This window comes from Humulus lupulus, chromosome 7 (assembly GCF_963169125.1).
Source record: "Humulus lupulus chromosome 7, drHumLupu1.1, whole genome shotgun sequence".
Taxonomy (NCBI): Eukaryota; Viridiplantae; Streptophyta; class Magnoliopsida; order Rosales; family Cannabaceae; genus Humulus; species Humulus lupulus.
Genome location: NC_084799.1, coordinates 204,826,312 through 204,844,375, shown reverse-complemented (window position 1 = coordinate 204,844,375; position 18,064 = coordinate 204,826,312). Strand labels below are relative to the sequence as shown.

Genomic DNA, 18,064 nt, shown 5'->3' with positions numbered 1-18,064 from the left:
TCCATGAAAGTAAATAACACGAGAGATTTTATAGTGGTTCAGCCCCGATTGTCGGTAATAGCCTAATCCACTTAGAGTTGTGATTTATAGACCTGTACTCAAGATCAGATGGACTGAGCCAACTGAGTTTCTTCAGTACAGATGGCAAAAATACAAGAATTCTCTCTCTAGAATACTCAGACCTAACTTTCTCTCTCTAGAATACACAGTCCCAATTTTCTCTCTCTAGAAAGAAGAAGCAGAAGAAGCCCCTCTCTCATCCCATAAGCTCTCTATTTATAGGCCTGGGATCCTCAACTGATATCCCCTTATGATAGGGATATTTTATTATATTTATTACATTTAAACATTCAAAATTCAAAATGTAACAAACCCCCCATTTGTGGGAAGAATGAGAGATTCCCGCGTATGTTGTTGAAGCTGTCTCTGGGAATCTTGACTTAGTCTCCTCTAGCTAGTTGATCCACCTCCTACTGACCACTCATGCAAATGTTGGTCGGACGTGCATGGTGGTAGGACATGCATGGTGGTAGGGCATGTTTTCGTGGGTTGAACGTGCATGGTGGTAGGACATGCACTTCTCTCCTCTAACATGGCACTCTCCTCTAGCATGCCATGTTCCTCCTTGAACCAATCTCCTTGGCTTCTCCTCGGACCAAGGTGGTCCGAGGCAACCTCCTTGGCACCTCACCTTGGACAACATTGAGGCAACCTCCTCCATAACATCTCACCTTGGACAAGATCAAGGCATTCTCCTTTAGCATCTCCCAAACATGTCCGATCGAACATTGTATAGGTTCTCCTTATCAAAATCTAAGTCTTCTTCCTCTTGCATGAGACTCCTCCTCCTTAGCTACTTACCTTGGACACGTTCGAGCCAACACTTAGGAAACCTTGGGAGGCTTGCCTCCTACACACCCTTGGGGTCTCTTAGGACCACATCCTCCTTGGGGTCTCTTAAGACCACTTTCTCCTTGGGGTCTCCTAAGACCACTCCCTTGGGGTCTCCTAGGACCACATCCTCCTTGGGGTCTCCTAGGACCACTCCCCTTAGCTCTCCTAGAATGCATTCTCCTTAGCCTCCTAGGATGCATTCTCTAATTTTTGGGTATAACACTATCAATCTGGGTGATAAAATCCATCCTGAGCCTTAACTTTTGGATTCCCGAGCCTAAAACCTTCTCAAGGTCCAAAAACCCACTAAGCATCGCGACAAGGTCTTATGCCGCGACCCGCCTCAACCAGAAACCCAGCCTCCCATTTTAACCTATGCACGCCGTGGCTCGCCCCTCTTCCTGGCCTACCATCTGTTCTAGAGGGTTGCGACTCACCAAGAACAATGTCGTGGCTCGACCCTTCGAACCTAGAAGAATCCCCCATTTTCACAACTAAAACCAAGCCAATTTACCCCAAAATCAATCTAACAACTCAATTTAATCACCACAGAAGTTCTAGAATAGTCCCAGTAACAAAACCTAACAAAAAGCTAGCTTAAAACCTCATTAAATCCCAAATTCAATCTTCAACTTCAAAGACTCAAGAAAGCTAAAAACCCAGCCAATAACTACATAATTTAATGGTTAAAATCACAGTTCAAAGCTTACCTTAACCTCTGCTTGAATCCACAAGTTGAAACTAAGCTAATCCTCAAATTTAGAGCCCCAATTCCTTGCTTAATCTTCAATGTTCCCTTGATAAGGTTTGGAGAAAATAAGAGGGAGATATAGTCGGTTTGCCAAGTTTCTGAGTGTTTCTTAAGTTTTGTTTTACTTAGCCTAAGTCACCTAAGTTACCTTCAAGGCTCGGGGTACCAAAAACGTCTCCGAAGGCAAAATGGTAAATTTCCCCAACATTCCCTCCTAAACACTCTAACTTCAAATATATCTCCAAATATTTATTTTCATAACCCGATAACCCAGTAAAATGTCTAATGCTCAAAATACCCCTTGACTCGCCCCGAGTTGAGTATTCGACCCCGTTGTGACTTTCTAGCTAAACCGCTCCCCAGGACTGTCTCGGATCGTGCAACACAAATATATCACCACTCACACATGATAAGAATCACAATAATCACAAATATTGCATTAATGCCCTCAATGGACTAAAATTACAAACATGCCCCTAATAACCAAATGGGGTCCACATGCATATTTAATTCACCTAAACATGCATTTCTAATCACATACTATATAATAAATCACTTATTACCCTTCAGGCACGCTAATCAAGGCCCTAAGCCTTATTAGAAAATTTGAGATGCTACTTTCTTGGTGTGCAATCCCTGAGTGACGCGTGTCCATACTCGAGTGTGGTAGGTGACACATTTTTCGAAAGGTTAAGTTTAAAAGTTTCCTTCTCATAGAATTCGAACCAACACTTTTGAGGGGGCAAAATGTTACACCCAAATTTTGAAATCGTCATAAATGAGCCTCGAAATGTAGGCTCGTAAAGTGTAAGCTCAAAAATGTTAAGTAAGGGCTCAACACTTGTGTAAATTAACATGTTTCCTAACTTGTTCCTATTGGCGACCGAGCACCAATTAAGAAGGTTTGAGCTTAAGCATCAAGCTTGAAAGGATGGATCTTCTTCGAAGTATATGTGTAGAGTCCAAGAACTTTACTTAGCTAATTATTTAGTAGTATTATAGTATGTATAGTATTATCTTTGTAACTGTGGATTTTTGGTTCAGACCGGGAATTATTTGGACACTCATAGTAGTACTTATAGATTTTCTAAGTTTAACCTTTAGTTTAAGAATATTAATTTTAACCTAAGGTTTGATTATATGACTGATATTAAGGATAATATTTATTATACTATAAGGTTTAGATGAGGACCAATAGGATTTTAAGCACATGTTATGAATGGGTGATTAAGGATTAAGTATTTTGAGGATTAAATTTAATAAGGAGTAAAGTTTGAATGCTATAAGGTCAGTCAGCAGCTTTGAATACGTTGAGGGCTTAGTCAAGGCTGTTTACCCCTTTCAAATTTATCTAAGGAGGTACGACCTTATGACGGAAGCTCCGGTTTTGGGGATGTCCACGAGATAATCATGATTAGGCTGCGGCCCAGCCCGCTAATCAGCCCGTGGGAAAATTAGGGCGTACACATGGGATATTATATGATTAGTATATTTAATTATATGTATTTCAAATTTGAATTGTAACTTCTCGAAATAAAGATAAGATATTTTGTTAACCAATCTATAAATAGACTGGAGAATTTCATTTATAGATACGCACAATTTGGTACTGAAAAGACTTTGCTAAATTGCTTTGTAAGAGCTTTAAGAGAATATCACCACTCAATAATATTGACTCGTGGACTAGGCACATTTTCACTGCTGAACCACGTAAAATCTCGAATGTTCTAATTTATTTTCTTAATTCTGTGTTTAATGCTCTTCAGATTTAAGTTGACGGAAAACAACTTCGACAGACTCTAACATTTAAACCACGGGGCTTAAAAATTATACTACTAGGCTTAACAAAATAAAATGTATAGATTTTTAGTTATTAATTTAACTATGTATTTGTTGTATTTATTTGTTATTAAATATTATTCAAAGCTATTACTTAACAATAAAAAGAGTTGTGCATGATGGTTGTGTTGCTTCTTATGCTATCTCAAGGGCATGGGTTTGACTCTTAGCAACTGCGATTTATACAATTTAATTTTTTTCAACATGGGCACCTTGTGTAGAGAAAGAGTATAATGGGAACATTCATTATAAATCTGGTATAAAAGTAAGAGGATTAACAAATGACTAAAAATTAAAGGGGTTATATAAAAGTAGGCACCAAGTCTAATTTCTTCAATTAAAGTGGGTCATTAACTAAGGGAACGGATAAAAGGCCAAATAGCATAATTATCAACCCAGTGAACAGATGCAATGTAAGGAACTAACGAAACCTAATAAAGGGTTGTTCAAAATTTTTGCAACTCGTCTAACCCGAATAATCTATCCAATCCAAACAAAAAAAAATTGACAAAAAATGCAACTTAAAAAGATCAACATATTTTTAACTTGTCTAATTATTACATTAGATGAGTTGGAAGTCAATCACAACTCGCCTAATATAGCCTGACCTCCAAGTGAACCTTTTTATTATTTTTTTTAAATTTATATATATAGAAATTCTTTGGTAGTCCCATTGAAAATGAGACTATTGGTATGCTCCCTTATGTTTTTGGCATTTAATATGTCGGAGTATATTGTAGTTATAACAGATATCTCACCAATTTTTAGTAAAATTCAAATAATTTATTGTGTCGAAATCAAAGTCCAAATAACTTATTGCACGCACATATAAAAAATGAAACAGTCACGCGTACGACAAATTTATTACACCTTGTTTTTGACATCATAAATTATTCGAAATTTCCAAAAAATTACCAGGACGCTTGCTATAACTATAATATACATTGTCATATAAAATAATTGCAAATATAACTATCAAAGTGTCAAAAACATAGGGATGCACTAGTAATCCCCTTTTTTAGGGGGACTACTAAATAATTTTTCATATATATATATATTATAGAGTAAATAACGACTAAAATACAAAATGTTTTAAAAAATGTTGTACTTTTATACCTAATCTTGTTTTTTTTTTGCGATAAATATACCCAATATTTCAAAAATGTCTACTTCGTCATTACACATTATCTACTATCATTATAGATAGGGTAAATGACTGGTAAAAAACTTAATGTTTTCAAAATGTTGCACTTTTATACCTAATATTTTTATTTTGTAATAAATATATCCAATGTCTAAAAAACACATATTATTTCACTACCTAATTTGATAGAGTAATGATATGAGCACCAAAATGTTACACCAACTAACGTGACAATTTCTATTAACCAATCACATTTATTTCAGACGGGACCCATTATTTAAAAAAATAGTGTCACATCAGTTAGTGTAATGTTTTGGTACACATATCAATATTCATTTTGATAACATTTACTAAAAAAATTATGTATAAAAGTGCAACATTTAACAATCATTGAGTATTTTAGTAGTTATTTTCCCTATCTTCTAGCAGGGTTAGATGGTCGTTGGTGACGTAACACACATTTTTTAAATATTGAGTATATTTATCACAAAATAAATTATATATAAAAGTACAATATTTTGAAATCATTAGATATTTTAGTCGTTATTTACTCTATATTATATAAAATGACATTTGTAGTGAAATCTAAGTTATTACATCTCTTGCACTCAAGTACTCAAGATTTTTTTGTTTAGCTCAAAAAGTAATTTTCTTTCGTATTTTGGTATAGTCGTATGTTTGACCATTAAATCCACTTATTTGGTGTCAAATATATTTATAATTTAAATATTTTTATTGTAAATATTAATTTAATTAAATATTTTTATTGTAAATATTAATTTAATTAAATATTTTTATTGTAAATATTAATTTAATTAAATATTTTTATCGTAAATATTTATTTAATTAGATACTTTTAATACAAATATTTTTTTATTAGGTTTTTTTATTTTTGTCTCTACGGAAATTAATAATAAGAATAAATGACTGCACCAAACCGCACAAAATACGAGGCAAAAAAATAACTTTCAAACTTAAACACAACAAACGCAAGAATTAAGTTAATTTAGCCCCAAATATTGGTTATATAAATAAAGAAATGCTTATTACTTCTTGGATAGGAAATTCACTTTTAAGTCTTATCGGTGGGGCTATCAGTGTTTCTCAACCCGTGAACAGTTTTCGGCGTGATTTTTTGTTATGATTGTGTATATTGTAGCTATTTAGAGCATGCTGTAAAGTTTTAGAAAATGTCGAGAACACTAAGAGCCTCAGTAGAGCTTAAAGTGAAGCTCTATATTTAGAATTCCCCATAAATAATATACTTTAAAAAAAAATTTATACTTTTTTGGACTCTGTATTTTGTCTTATTACCTGTTTGGACCCTATATTTTGACAAATTACTTTTTGAACCCCATGTTTTATAAAATGGTTAAAATAGAATCCTAAAATCAATTTTGGTCAATGTTTTTCAACTAAAATCACAAATAATTTACCAAATTAACAATTCAGAATAAAAATAAAATTATTATGCTTAAAATCTATGTTGTTATATTTTTTTTTTTTTCATGAAAATTAAGTTTATGATTCCATTTTAACTATTTTCCAAACATAGGTTAAAAAAGTAATTTAAAAAAAAAAAAAAAACAGGTAACTAGACAAAAATAAAAATGTATAAAACCTTAAAAAAAAACATTGAAAACAAACCCTATATTCCGCACACCTATCTCGTCTCCCCCAGACCTCTCTTCTTTCTCGGCGACGGCAAGGCAGAGCAGCTCCCGACAAATTCCACACGCAGCGGCACACGGCAGCAGCAGAGGAAGAGCTGCTCTTCTCCCTCCGTTCTCCCGTCGCCCACTCCGACAGGTACTGACGTGAGCAGTCACAATTTGAGCATCATATTCTTGTTCTTATTCTTCTTGTGTTTACTTGACTGTTGCAATGAGAATAAAAAAGATAACCCATTTGTTGTGTGTACATATGTATATATATATATGCGTGTGTTTATCAATTTTATTAATGTTTGCTTGCTTAGACAAGTGCTGAAATTATTTTCATTATTCCTGATTAATAAAAAGCTTCTCATTTTGGTTCTTGATATCAGATGTAAAGTGAACTCATCTTCATGATTCTTCTTTCACCGTTTTGATTTTTGAGTGTGTAATAATATATAGTAGTGTTTAAACTATATGCTAATCTTTAATCTGTTGTGAAATGTGAATTTCATATCTTTTTGTTCAACACTAAAATAATTCATTCTGAAATTTAGAAATAAATAAGAAAAAAAAAAGATTTATGGGTTTGGGCGGGTTTAGAAATGTTATTGGGCGTGTTATGGGTTGGCTTATGATATTGGAGAGGTAAAAACTCCTATAACCCGCCAAATGAACAGCACCCCTTAGCTTCACAGTCCACCCATTGTTAGTCATCATCATCATCATCTTATTCCATTTTGCAGTTTTGTGTTTGGTAACTGCCTTTGATGTAAATCAAATAAAGGAAATGAAATTTTTGTGATGACCCATCAGCAGCAAAGATCAAGATGCATGGTTCTTTGTTTGTGTTTGTGTTTGGGTGAAACTCATTGGATTAATTTGTATTATTGCTATGGTTTAGAAGGCTCTGTCCAGAATTTGAATAAGGGCATTGCCGAGATGGGTTTAGTTATGGTAATCTATCAATTTTTTAATTTCACTTTAATGTTTTTTTTTTATTGATTGTGAAACATATTTCTTTTTAGTTTGATTTTAGTTTCAAGAAGCAAAATTATTTTAATTTAATGCTATGTAAGACCCAAGCTTTTTGACTTATTGCAGTATTTTTTTTAAATATGAAATTAGAAAATTATCACACCAATGCACACTGAAATACATGCATAGACATTTCTAAACGCAATATGTTTTGTTGAAATAATAATATTGGGTGATCAGAAAGAGATAAGCTGGGTTTGCTTATGCTATATTTTAAAATTTAGCTCAAATAATATTTATGCCCTGCAATTTGGTCGTTCAGGCCTGCATTTTGTTTAGGCATATTGCTTGATATTTAAACCTGCAGCAACAGAGCTCCAAGCAGACAAAAAGACAGATTGAAAGAGATTATAGGGAAAGAGACATATGATATCAAGTTGGATTTTTTATTTATTTATTTTCTGGACCTAATGATAGGTGTAGTTAATGGATAGTATGCGTTTCATTTTTCTGGTATTGATAGTTAATGGATAAATTGTCTGTGTTATGTTTGATGGTGTAGCTAGTGGCATGCTTGTCTTAAAAAAATAAAATTTGATGTGAACTAATTTATTGGTTTCAAGTTAATGCATGCTTTAAGAACAACAAATAAAATTAAGTCAAAAGTTCTCATGTAATGGTGTTTGATAATATATATATATATATATATGTATAAATATTCTTTTAGGTAGGTGTTTTGTAATCTTTTCCTGAAAAATTCAGGTCTTTATCCTTGTGATTTGGCTTTGTTTGTGCATTGGTTCAACTTCTTTCAAGGCCAAGGTCTATTGAGTGTACATTATCTTGTACTCTTAAAACTTATTGTGTTATAATTCTAGCATTTAGAAGGATTAATACTAAAGTTTACTATCTATGAGCAGCAGCTCAAATCAATCACCAAAATATTCTATGTAAATATTTGCATTGGCCATTCAGAATTAGTAATTATGAATTTAAACTATAATTAATACGTAATAGTGCAGTCTATCTGAAAAGGAAAATGTTATGATGTTTGTATTCTTCTTAACATATTTACATATACAATGTTCTATCTAAGTTCTATTCCTTATGCAATAATAAAAATAATTCCGAAAGTTTGATTAGCAGTCATATATGCATGAGTTCTAATAGTTTTGTTGGAATTATTGAGTTTTATGCATCATCAATAATATACATACTGCACCTCACTTTATGTCCAGGAACAACTTTGCATACGCTGTGAAATCTTTTTTTTTTTTCTATTTTTTTGAATTGTAATGCAAAAATCTTATGTTCCCATGAAATGACCTTAATTGATTACAGCTTGCAGGAACATGATGAAAGCCCAAATATGAGAACCCATTGTCATTGATTTGTTAGTGTCACACTCACAGTCTGTGACTCACAGGGCTGAGTGGCGTGTGCAAAAGCCTTAATAAAACCTCTCTACCTAAGAAGTAACAGCAGAAGCAGAAGACATGGAGATTAATTTGGGGTCACTACCCTTCGACATTGATTTTCATCCATCAGACCACCTTCTTTCTGCTGGCCTCATTAATGGCGATCTTCTCTTGTATTTTTCTTTCTACCAGCTCTCTTCCCCTTCTTCTTCTTCTTCTTCTTCTTCTCATGTATTTTGTTGATTCCTGCAGGTACCGGTACACTGCTGATTCCTCTCCTCAAAGGTAATCTACCATTCTCTATCATTCTCTGCCAGTTTTTCATTTCTTTTAGCTTTTCTTCTAAATTTAAATTTGTCTGTATGTATTTTAGGGTGTTAGAAGTGCACGCTCACACAGAGTCTTGCAGAGCTGTTCGCTTCATTAATGATGGCCGCGGTATATATAACTATATATATATATATATATGAATACATGTTTGTATGTATTTGTTTATTGAAGATAGTATGGAATTGACTGTTAACTTGACAGCTATTGTGACGGGATCACCGGACCATTCAATTCTAGCCACAGATGTTGAAACTGGTTCTGCCATTGCTCGCCTTGAGGATGCTCATGAGTGAGTTTTCATTTTCTTCAATTCTAGCTATCTTTCTCTCTTTTGTGGAAAACTACTTACTTTGTGTGTCTCCTTTAGGGATGCCATTAACAAGATAATCAGTTTAACAAACTCTACCATTGCTTCTGGAGATGATGGAGGTTGTATTAAGGTTGTATCATCACCATATATCTTATTATCTTATGCCTTAACTAACTATTACTTATGATGATAATAATAATCTCTTAATTACTTCTGCAGGTTTGGGATACCAGACAACGTACTTGCACTAATTCTTTTAATGTTCACGAGGAGTACATTTCTGACATGACTTTTTCTTCCGACTCCATGAAGCTTTTGGGAACAAGGTTTTTTTCCCTTTTTCTTTTTTGAACATTTGATTCAACCCTTTTACCATTTGATTGCGATTTCCATAATACAATTTTTTTTTTTCCATTTAGTGGAGATGGGACTCTATCTGTTTGCAATCTTCGAAGAAACAAGGTTATGCTCTTTCTAATTTTGTATCTCTTAGAAAACCGTCAATTGACCAACATATATCTAAATTTCAATTCTTGATTCCATTTTTGATAGGTTCAATCTCAATCTGAGTTTTCAGAAGATGAGCTACTTTCCGTTGTTATCATGAAGGTACCATTTGCCACCTCTTTTTGAAATGCTTAATTACTATAGTTTTGTACTACATTTTTTTGTCTAGACCCACAATGTGAAACATGCTTCCTTGGTTGCCATTTTATGGAATGAGCAATTGCAATGGAAGATTTTATCTGGTCCACTTTGTCAAGTCACTTTCATACTGTACTTGTCTTTATAGTTTTCCAATAGGAGAAAAGAAACAAAGAAGATAAATTGAACATTGGAATGCATAGACCTTTGTACTGAGTTATTCATGTGTTTCTTGTTGACAGAATGGTCGTAAAGTTGTTTGTGGATCACAGACTGGAACTCTCTTACTGTACTCTTGGGGATATTTTAAGGATTGCAGGTATTTCATATTGTAGATGTTACCAATTTAATAGGAATGACCACAATTTTTATTTATAAAGAGATTGTTACTATTTATATTGTTGAGAGATCATGAGTATTGTAATCTCTGTTGTTGTATCTTTTAATATTAAATGGCCCTTCTCTTTGCAGTGATCGTTTTGTTGATCTCTCTCCGAACTCGGTTGATGCTTTGCTGAAGGTATGTAGACTACTTTTAAATTCGTTTCTCTCTCTCTCTCTCCAGCCTTATTACTCATAGTTTATGCACTACTGGTGTTATAGCTTGATGAAGATAGGATTATTACTGGATCCGAGAATGGAATCATCAAGTAAGTGTTTGTTTTAGAATTTGATCTGGTTTATGTTTATTTTTGCCTCTAATACATGTACTTACATTATTGCAATTTGTATGTTATTAGCCTGGTAAACATATTACCCAACAGAATTATTCAACCAATTGCAGAGCACTCAGAGTACCCTGTTGAGCGCCTCGGTAAATATCATCCAGCTGACCTAGTGATAGTGATATGTTTTATATTTTCTTTTATGTTTTATTAACATTTTGTTGTTTGGTTTTGTAGCTTTTTCCCATGATAGAAAGTTTCTTGGAAGTATAGCACATGATCCGGTGATGAAGGTTCTCTCTCTCTCTCTCTCTAAGATTTGTGATAAATTCTATAATATACTTACAAGTGTTGGTGTGGTGATCTTATAATATGTCGGTCAGACTTAATCGTTGTGTTGGCGTGGTGATCTCATATGATATCACAGTTTTCTTAGCTCATAATGCTATCCATTAACCTCTGGATGTGCATATTTGAAACAGATATGGGATTTGGAAGATTTATTACAAGGTTCTGAAAATAATACAAGGAATCAAGCTGCCGCAGAAGACAGTGATGACAGCGAAATGGATGTGGATGTCAATCCGCCGAAGTCCTCCAAAGGTATTTTTTGTTTATTTATTTCTTCTTGTAACGCTCTTAGATTTCGTGATTTAGTTATTTGACATTTTTAATTATTTGATCCATGATTTAGATATTAACATTAGATTTAGAAGTAATAGAATTAGTACTATTGCTGGGATTGTTGTTATATCTAGTTCTTTTGCATGGTGAGCTTTAGGCTTGATTGATTGATCCCATTATACTGTTGGCAATGATAAAAAGAATCACAGATGTTTGTTTAAAAAAGTGGAAATCTTATTGAAACTTAATAGAAATACTAGAAAACACATTTAACAATGCACATATTACTAGATTAGTTCTTGCAAAGAGTGTACACATTAGAAATATATATGTACAGAGATAGATAATGAATAAAACATAAATTAGCTTTCCATTCTACCCTTAAATTATCAATTATAACTAAAAACCGCTTGTTACTTCTAGGGTAGTTAACTATTTGGTACTATGTGTTTTTGTAAAGTATCGTTTTGGTGTCCTGTGTTCACAATAATGTTTATTTGATACCCTGTATTTTGAAGTCGTACATATTTGGTATCTTGTAGTTTGAAATTTAATTAATAAAACTTTACTAATTTAATTAACTGCACTCAATTGTATGTATTCTAAATTCAAATTTAATTACTGACAGTTTAGTCATATAAATAAAATTTTATTTATTAAATTTGAGTTTAGGGTACCAAATATGTATGATTTTAAAATATAGAGTGCCATATGAGCATTATTAAAAAAAGAGGTACTAAAACGATACTTTGCAAAAACAGGTGATATTCTTGTGTGGTGTGTAATGTGTGTATATCTTTGGTATTTTTTGGCAGGGTCTAAAAGTAAAAATGCAAGCACAGAGAATAGTTTTTTTTCGGACTTATAGCAAGGCAACAAATTTATTTACTTATTTATTGGCTTTGTCTTTGTACACCTAAATGTCTGTCCTCTTTATAATTTTGGCAAAGAACTGCTGTATATTCCAATTTTGTATTGCGATTGATAGAAATTAGCTTGGTCTTTGTCTTTGCACTCGAGAAGGGTCTAATTTTATGTCAAAGTGGAGATTGCAATGTATTTCAATTCCGTTGTTTGGTTTGCTTTTGAAAATCTTGTCATATTATATCTCTTTCATTAGTAATGGCACAAGAAAATAAATGCAAAATGATTTTTATATACCCTTCTTTTGTATCCTTCCACTACCGAAATAGTAAAAACTAGGGATATTTTTGTCAATTGACTATTTATTCTTTATTCTATTCTGTGTCCATGCCAAATCCATCAAAATAATTTTGATTCCAATCTCCATTCCAAATATAAACAAAGCATCATAATACTATTCTTGTTACATTCTATTGCTATGTTACAATGAACCAAAAGCTATCTAATAGTTCAACCCTAAACTTATAAATGAACTAAAGTTTCAAATGTAACCTCCATGTAGTTTTGGATTATGTTGGGTGTATTTTTCACTCTCCACAATTGTCAAACAAAAACATATGAACACTTTGCACCAAATTTCTTCAAAAAAAATAGAGAGAGAGAGAGAGAGAGAGAAAGAGTTTAATTATATCATTATTGACACAATAAAAACAAGGGCTTGATTACAAAACAGAAGATGAGGATGGCAATACATAATCAACTGCCATTGTAAACCAAGAACTTGATGTTTCGGTGGACCCAATGGAAATGGAGAGAAATAGTGAGACAACCTGATTAGTTTTTTAAATTAAAAAAATACATCAAACTAATATGTATATATATATATATAGGGTATATCTGCTATGCAGGCGTGCATAGCTACGGGTTTTATATATATTTAAAAAAAAGAAAAAAACTTGATAGAGGGTCACATCTAATCAGAAGTTCAGTACAAAGTTTTTCTATTGACACACGGTCTATATTTTTAATTAAGAGTTACTTGGAACATCTACAATGGGAGCAACCCGTGACTTAAGTTGTCCCATTATAATTTTTTTAATAAACCTAACCAATCAAAAAAAAGAAAAAAAAAATGAAAGCAACGTTGCCAATTTCCTTTTAAAACAATCTCCCCCACCTCATTTACCTACCCCACCATTGACAAGCAATTCTCCAAGTCTTTTCTTTTTATTAAATAATCTGACACACATCATATCTTTAATTAAAACTTATTTTTTTAAATGGTCAAAAAAGTTTGTATCTTTAATTACGAGTTACTTTATATATAACACCGATATTGATTTTGGGTGCTTGTGTCGAAACAGGCGCATTGGATATTGGTACAGAAATCCATGAATTATTGGTAATAAAACACTACAAGATTGAAGGATACGCAAAATGTGGGAAGTTGAATTCAGCTTGGGAAGTATTCATTCAATGAGCTAAAAATGAAACCTATAAGATGCTGGAATGCTATGATTGTTGGTTTAGCCGTACGTCCATGGTGGCTCTGAGGAGGCTTTGGAACTATTTTCAGAAATGGAAAACAGACTTAATGAAGTTAGGCCTAATCGAGTTACATTCATTGGTGTTTTAATTGCTTTCCGCCATAAGGGTTTGGTGGAAGAAGGACACCAGTATTTTGACCGTATGTTCCAACAGTATAATATCAGGCATTACGGTTGTATGGTTGATCTTCTAAGACGATGGGGATTTCTATATGAAGTTTATGAGATGATCAAAACTAGGTCTTGGGAAACAAGATTGGTAATGTGGAGAACTTTGCTTGGTGCTTGTATGGTACACAGAAACGTGGACTTGGCTGAGAAATGCTTCCAGCAGCTTGTCGAGTTGGAGCTTCTTATGGATGCAGATTATGTTTTGCTATCGAACATTTACGCTGAAGACGAAAGATGGGATGATGTTGAGCGACTGAGAAATGAAATGGTTAGTTCCGGGGTTGTGAAGATACTTGGCTACAGCCATATAGAGAATGAGATATGAAATGAACAAGAAATGGATTTTAGTAACTTAGTAAGTTCCTTGGCCTTCACCTCTTTCACACCTGCTTAGCAATCTGTAAACTGATTTACTATACTGTCAACACAAACGTTGAAGTGGGGAGAGAGATGCTACTGCAGCATGATGTTTTGGCAAACATTTTAAATGATGTGGTAAATAAACATGTAAAAATATGGCTCATAAATCAATTTTATAAGAATTTCCCTTTTCATCTGTATTTAATTTATGAACTAGTTGATGAAGTTAATTATTTGTAAATTGCATAATCTATTATTTGTTAAAAACTTTCACAAAAATTTGGAGCAAAATATACAAACGACATCCGCCGTCTGTGGGAATCGAACCCACGACCACGTGGTTAAAAGCCACGCGCTCTACCGGCTGAGCTAAGACGGCTTGTGCTCATTAGTGTTATATATAGATATATAATATGTTTATAATCAAAGGACCCAAAAGCCAGCATTAATAGCTTTCGAGCTGAAACCACATTTTGGAGATTCTGGTATTTAAAAGGCTCCTTCTCAATGATTCCTTTACTTTCCTAAGTTTAACTTTATCGGGTAAAGTAAATATGAGAATGTGAATCTAAATTATTTTTTATATTTGATTCAAATTTTAATGAGTAAAGTTAATAATTTGTGTGGGTCCTACATGTATTTTAAGAATAAAGTGAACTATTTTATACACAAGAGTTTAATATTACTTCCATCATAAGTCTATATACATTTTTCAAGGCAACTCAACTACTCGGTGTTTGTTTTGAGTAGCTGAGTTGCCTTAGAAAGTTTAGAATGACTTAAGATGAAGGTAATATTATATTCTTATATACAAAATAACTCACTTTACCCTTAAAATACATGTGTGGCCCACACAAATTATTAAATTTACCCCTTTAAAATTTGCACCAAACATAGGAAGGATTTTCGATTCTCATTCCCACATTTATTTTACCCCATACCAAACGTCCTCTTAATATATATTTCATTTGAGGATAACTTGGCCAGTTTGAATAAAGTAAAAATTATATAGAGTACCTATTTTAAGTGATCATCTCTCATTTGTAGCCATATTTTGAATATTTTTCTTTTTGTACCTAGTATTTTAGTTACTATTTCTGTTATACTATTTTTCTTGCTCAAATACTCACAATACAGTATACTTTTCAAGTGGTATTATGAGAAATGTAATTATAAAAATGAGTCATATTAAATTAAATATATTTAGTGACGAACTTTAGTTGATTAATCTTAAAATTAAGAATTTTTCAAGTTATCCCTTGAATAAACCTAAGGGCCTTGACTGACTACTTCCTCATCAGAAAGAATTAATGTGAAAAGATCCAAAATCCATTTCTTCTTGCTTGAGGATTTCAACTGCCTTGTGAGTGAAACTACAGTTGGGTTCATCAGGTTTTCCCTTCATAAACAACATAACTGAGTTTGAATCAACCACTTTCCTTTATATTATCTATGAATGTGTTATATTATTTATATAATATAATATTTAGATTAAATGATGTGACAAAGTGTGTCTAGCATAATATTGTTAGGATTAATGCCCCGAGAACATGTAAATAAAAGAACAATTTTATTATATTTGAATATTATAATTATTGTTTGAATTAATTATATGATAATATCAAGAATTTTTTTTATTCACATGAGAATGTGATTTTGTATTAGTACGAGAGAATTAAGATCATATATAATGAATAAAATAGTCAGTAACATATTAAAGTATGAAATCTTTAATGAATGGTTACTAGTACTGTTTGCTAAGCATAAGAGATGCAAGTGATCTAGATTCAGATTACTGATGTGGATAGACATCTTAGAAAATATATTGTATATAATAGAGATTATATATGACAAAACCGATAATAATTAATTATATTTATAAGCTTGCCGTTTGACATAAATATTTAATTTTTATCATAATAGATGATCATTTGTAGATCAGTCTAAATCCTGAGTATTCATGAACTCTTATTTGTGTTTATTGGATCTTTTGATCATTCGTTAAGGTTTCTTAGTATAATGAGGCTAATAATTTTTGTTTTGGAGATTCAATATCATGAATAGCTGGGAACATAAATTACAATAACGGAATCCATTCTTTCCTAGCTAACAGGTTGAATATTGGTTCCCTTAAGGGTTAATTCTGGAACTAAATAGTTATTGAGCTCAAATATATAATATGATTATAGATTAATTATTCACTAGTGAATTGATGGTGCAATTAGAAGGGTAAAACAATAATTTTGACCAGCTTTAATTAACGAACTAATAAATGGATGACAAAACTGCATTTATTGATTATATCAATGGACTACAAGAGAAAACTATGTAAATATAATTTTATAAATACTTAGAGTGCAATTCCATATTTATAGTGGAGTAATCATGAAATTAATAAATAAGATTATTGGATTAAAGAGTTTAATTAATATTCTGGTTTATTGGAGCTTCGTATTATAGGTCCATGGCCCCAGATCACTTCTGTCATACACTGTCAAGGGTAAGGATGTCAAAAGAAAGATTTGTAGAGAGAATGACTTAATTGCAAATGAATTAATTTTCCAAGGCAAGGAAATAATTATGTGATAATTATAGACAAATGATTAATTATGAATTAATTAATTATTTAACTATATAGTTTTTTATTTTGAAAACTATAGGTTAAAATTAATATTAATCTTGTTTGTAAATTAATATATAAAGAGAGATTAATAATTATCTTATTTAGAATAAGATATTTATTTATTTATTTAAAATTGATATTTTAAGATAAAATTAATTTTGAATTGACTAATATTTAATTTAGGATAAATATATTATCTTAAATATTAATTAAATAAACAAGTGAGAAAATTAGGGATAACCCTAATGGTGTGGTCGACACACTCACTGTATAGTGAGTGTGGCGCCACACACAAGGATTCCCTATCTCTAGTATTTAAACTTTGAATTTCAAATAATTTGTTTATTTATTTTTTTTTAAATATGATTTAAATTAAATAACTAAAAAAACTGATCAGTTTTATTTTAATAAAATAAAGATAAATTATCTTTATAAACCTGAAAAGAAACTATACTTTTCAATAATGGTTTTCATAGACTGTCAGACTTTCTCTCTCTAAAAGGGAAAGTGATAGTTTTTCATAGATCTCATGTGTTGAGTACATTTAGAGAGTCATAAATTAATATTTTGAATCCTACGCGCCCACACACGTCCTTATGTGTTTGAGGATTGATCTAGAAGATCAATGTGTGAGCTTTCAGAACTTGGATAGGAAGATCATTGATTTTATACAAAAAATTTGAGGATACTTGATAGATTATAAGAGGTAATCTTTAATCTGATTGTATGTGATTTAATATGTGTGTGTGTGTGATCTTGACCACATTCAAGATCACTTACATTCTTGACTCCACCATAGAACCTCTCCCGGCGCCAACCGACAAGGACACACATGTAGTGAATAGTGCTAGAACTAAGAGGGAGGAGAACAATATCCTATGCAGGTGTCATATCCTAACCGTTCTATTCGATAGGCTCTATTAACTTTACACCAAGGTCATATCCTAACCGTCCTATTCGAAAGGCTCTATTAACTTTACACCAAGACCAAATCGGCAAAGGAGATTTAGGATGCCCTTGAGACCAAATTCAAGGCAGAAGAAGGAGGTACCAAAAAATTCTTAATATCTCACTATATTAATTTCAAATTTTTTGGCACAAAAAATCTTTGATGGTAGATCTGAGTTTACTCTAGTAGTTGGAAAATTTATTTTTAAGCAATCTAAAGGAGTACTATACTGTAATACTTGAGCATGCATTCTATTTATCAAATAAGAAGCAACTAAAAGAGCATCTCCCCACAAAT

At 32.2% G+C, this 18,064-nt stretch overlaps 1 protein-coding gene and 1 non-coding gene across 2 annotated transcripts; one reads left to right on the top strand and one right to left on the bottom strand.

Moving 5' to 3' along the window:
- Positions 1–6,259: 6,259 nt before the first annotated feature.
- Positions 6,260–12,411, top strand: LOC133789190 (WD repeat-containing protein 55). The gene is made up of 16 exons (XM_062226952.1): positions 6,260–6,437; positions 8,603–8,852; positions 8,932–8,964; positions 9,053–9,117; positions 9,211–9,298; positions 9,377–9,449; positions 9,539–9,645; positions 9,739–9,781; positions 9,872–9,928; positions 10,207–10,283; positions 10,436–10,484; positions 10,568–10,614; positions 10,705–10,778; positions 10,867–10,922; positions 11,112–11,232; positions 12,069–12,411. The coding sequence occupies exons 2-16, from the start codon at positions 8,758–8,760 to the stop codon at positions 12,119–12,121; spliced, it is 1,038 nt and encodes a 345-aa protein (XP_062082936.1). The 5' UTR covers positions 6,260–6,437; positions 8,603–8,757; the 3' UTR covers positions 12,122–12,411.
- Positions 12,412–14,501: 2,090 nt separating this feature from the next.
- TRNAK-UUU (transfer RNA lysine (anticodon UUU)) lies at positions 14,502–14,574 on the bottom strand. Its single transcript has one exon. It is a non-coding gene; the product is annotated as a tRNA-Lys (tRNA).
- Positions 14,575–18,064: the final 3,490 nt, after the last annotated feature.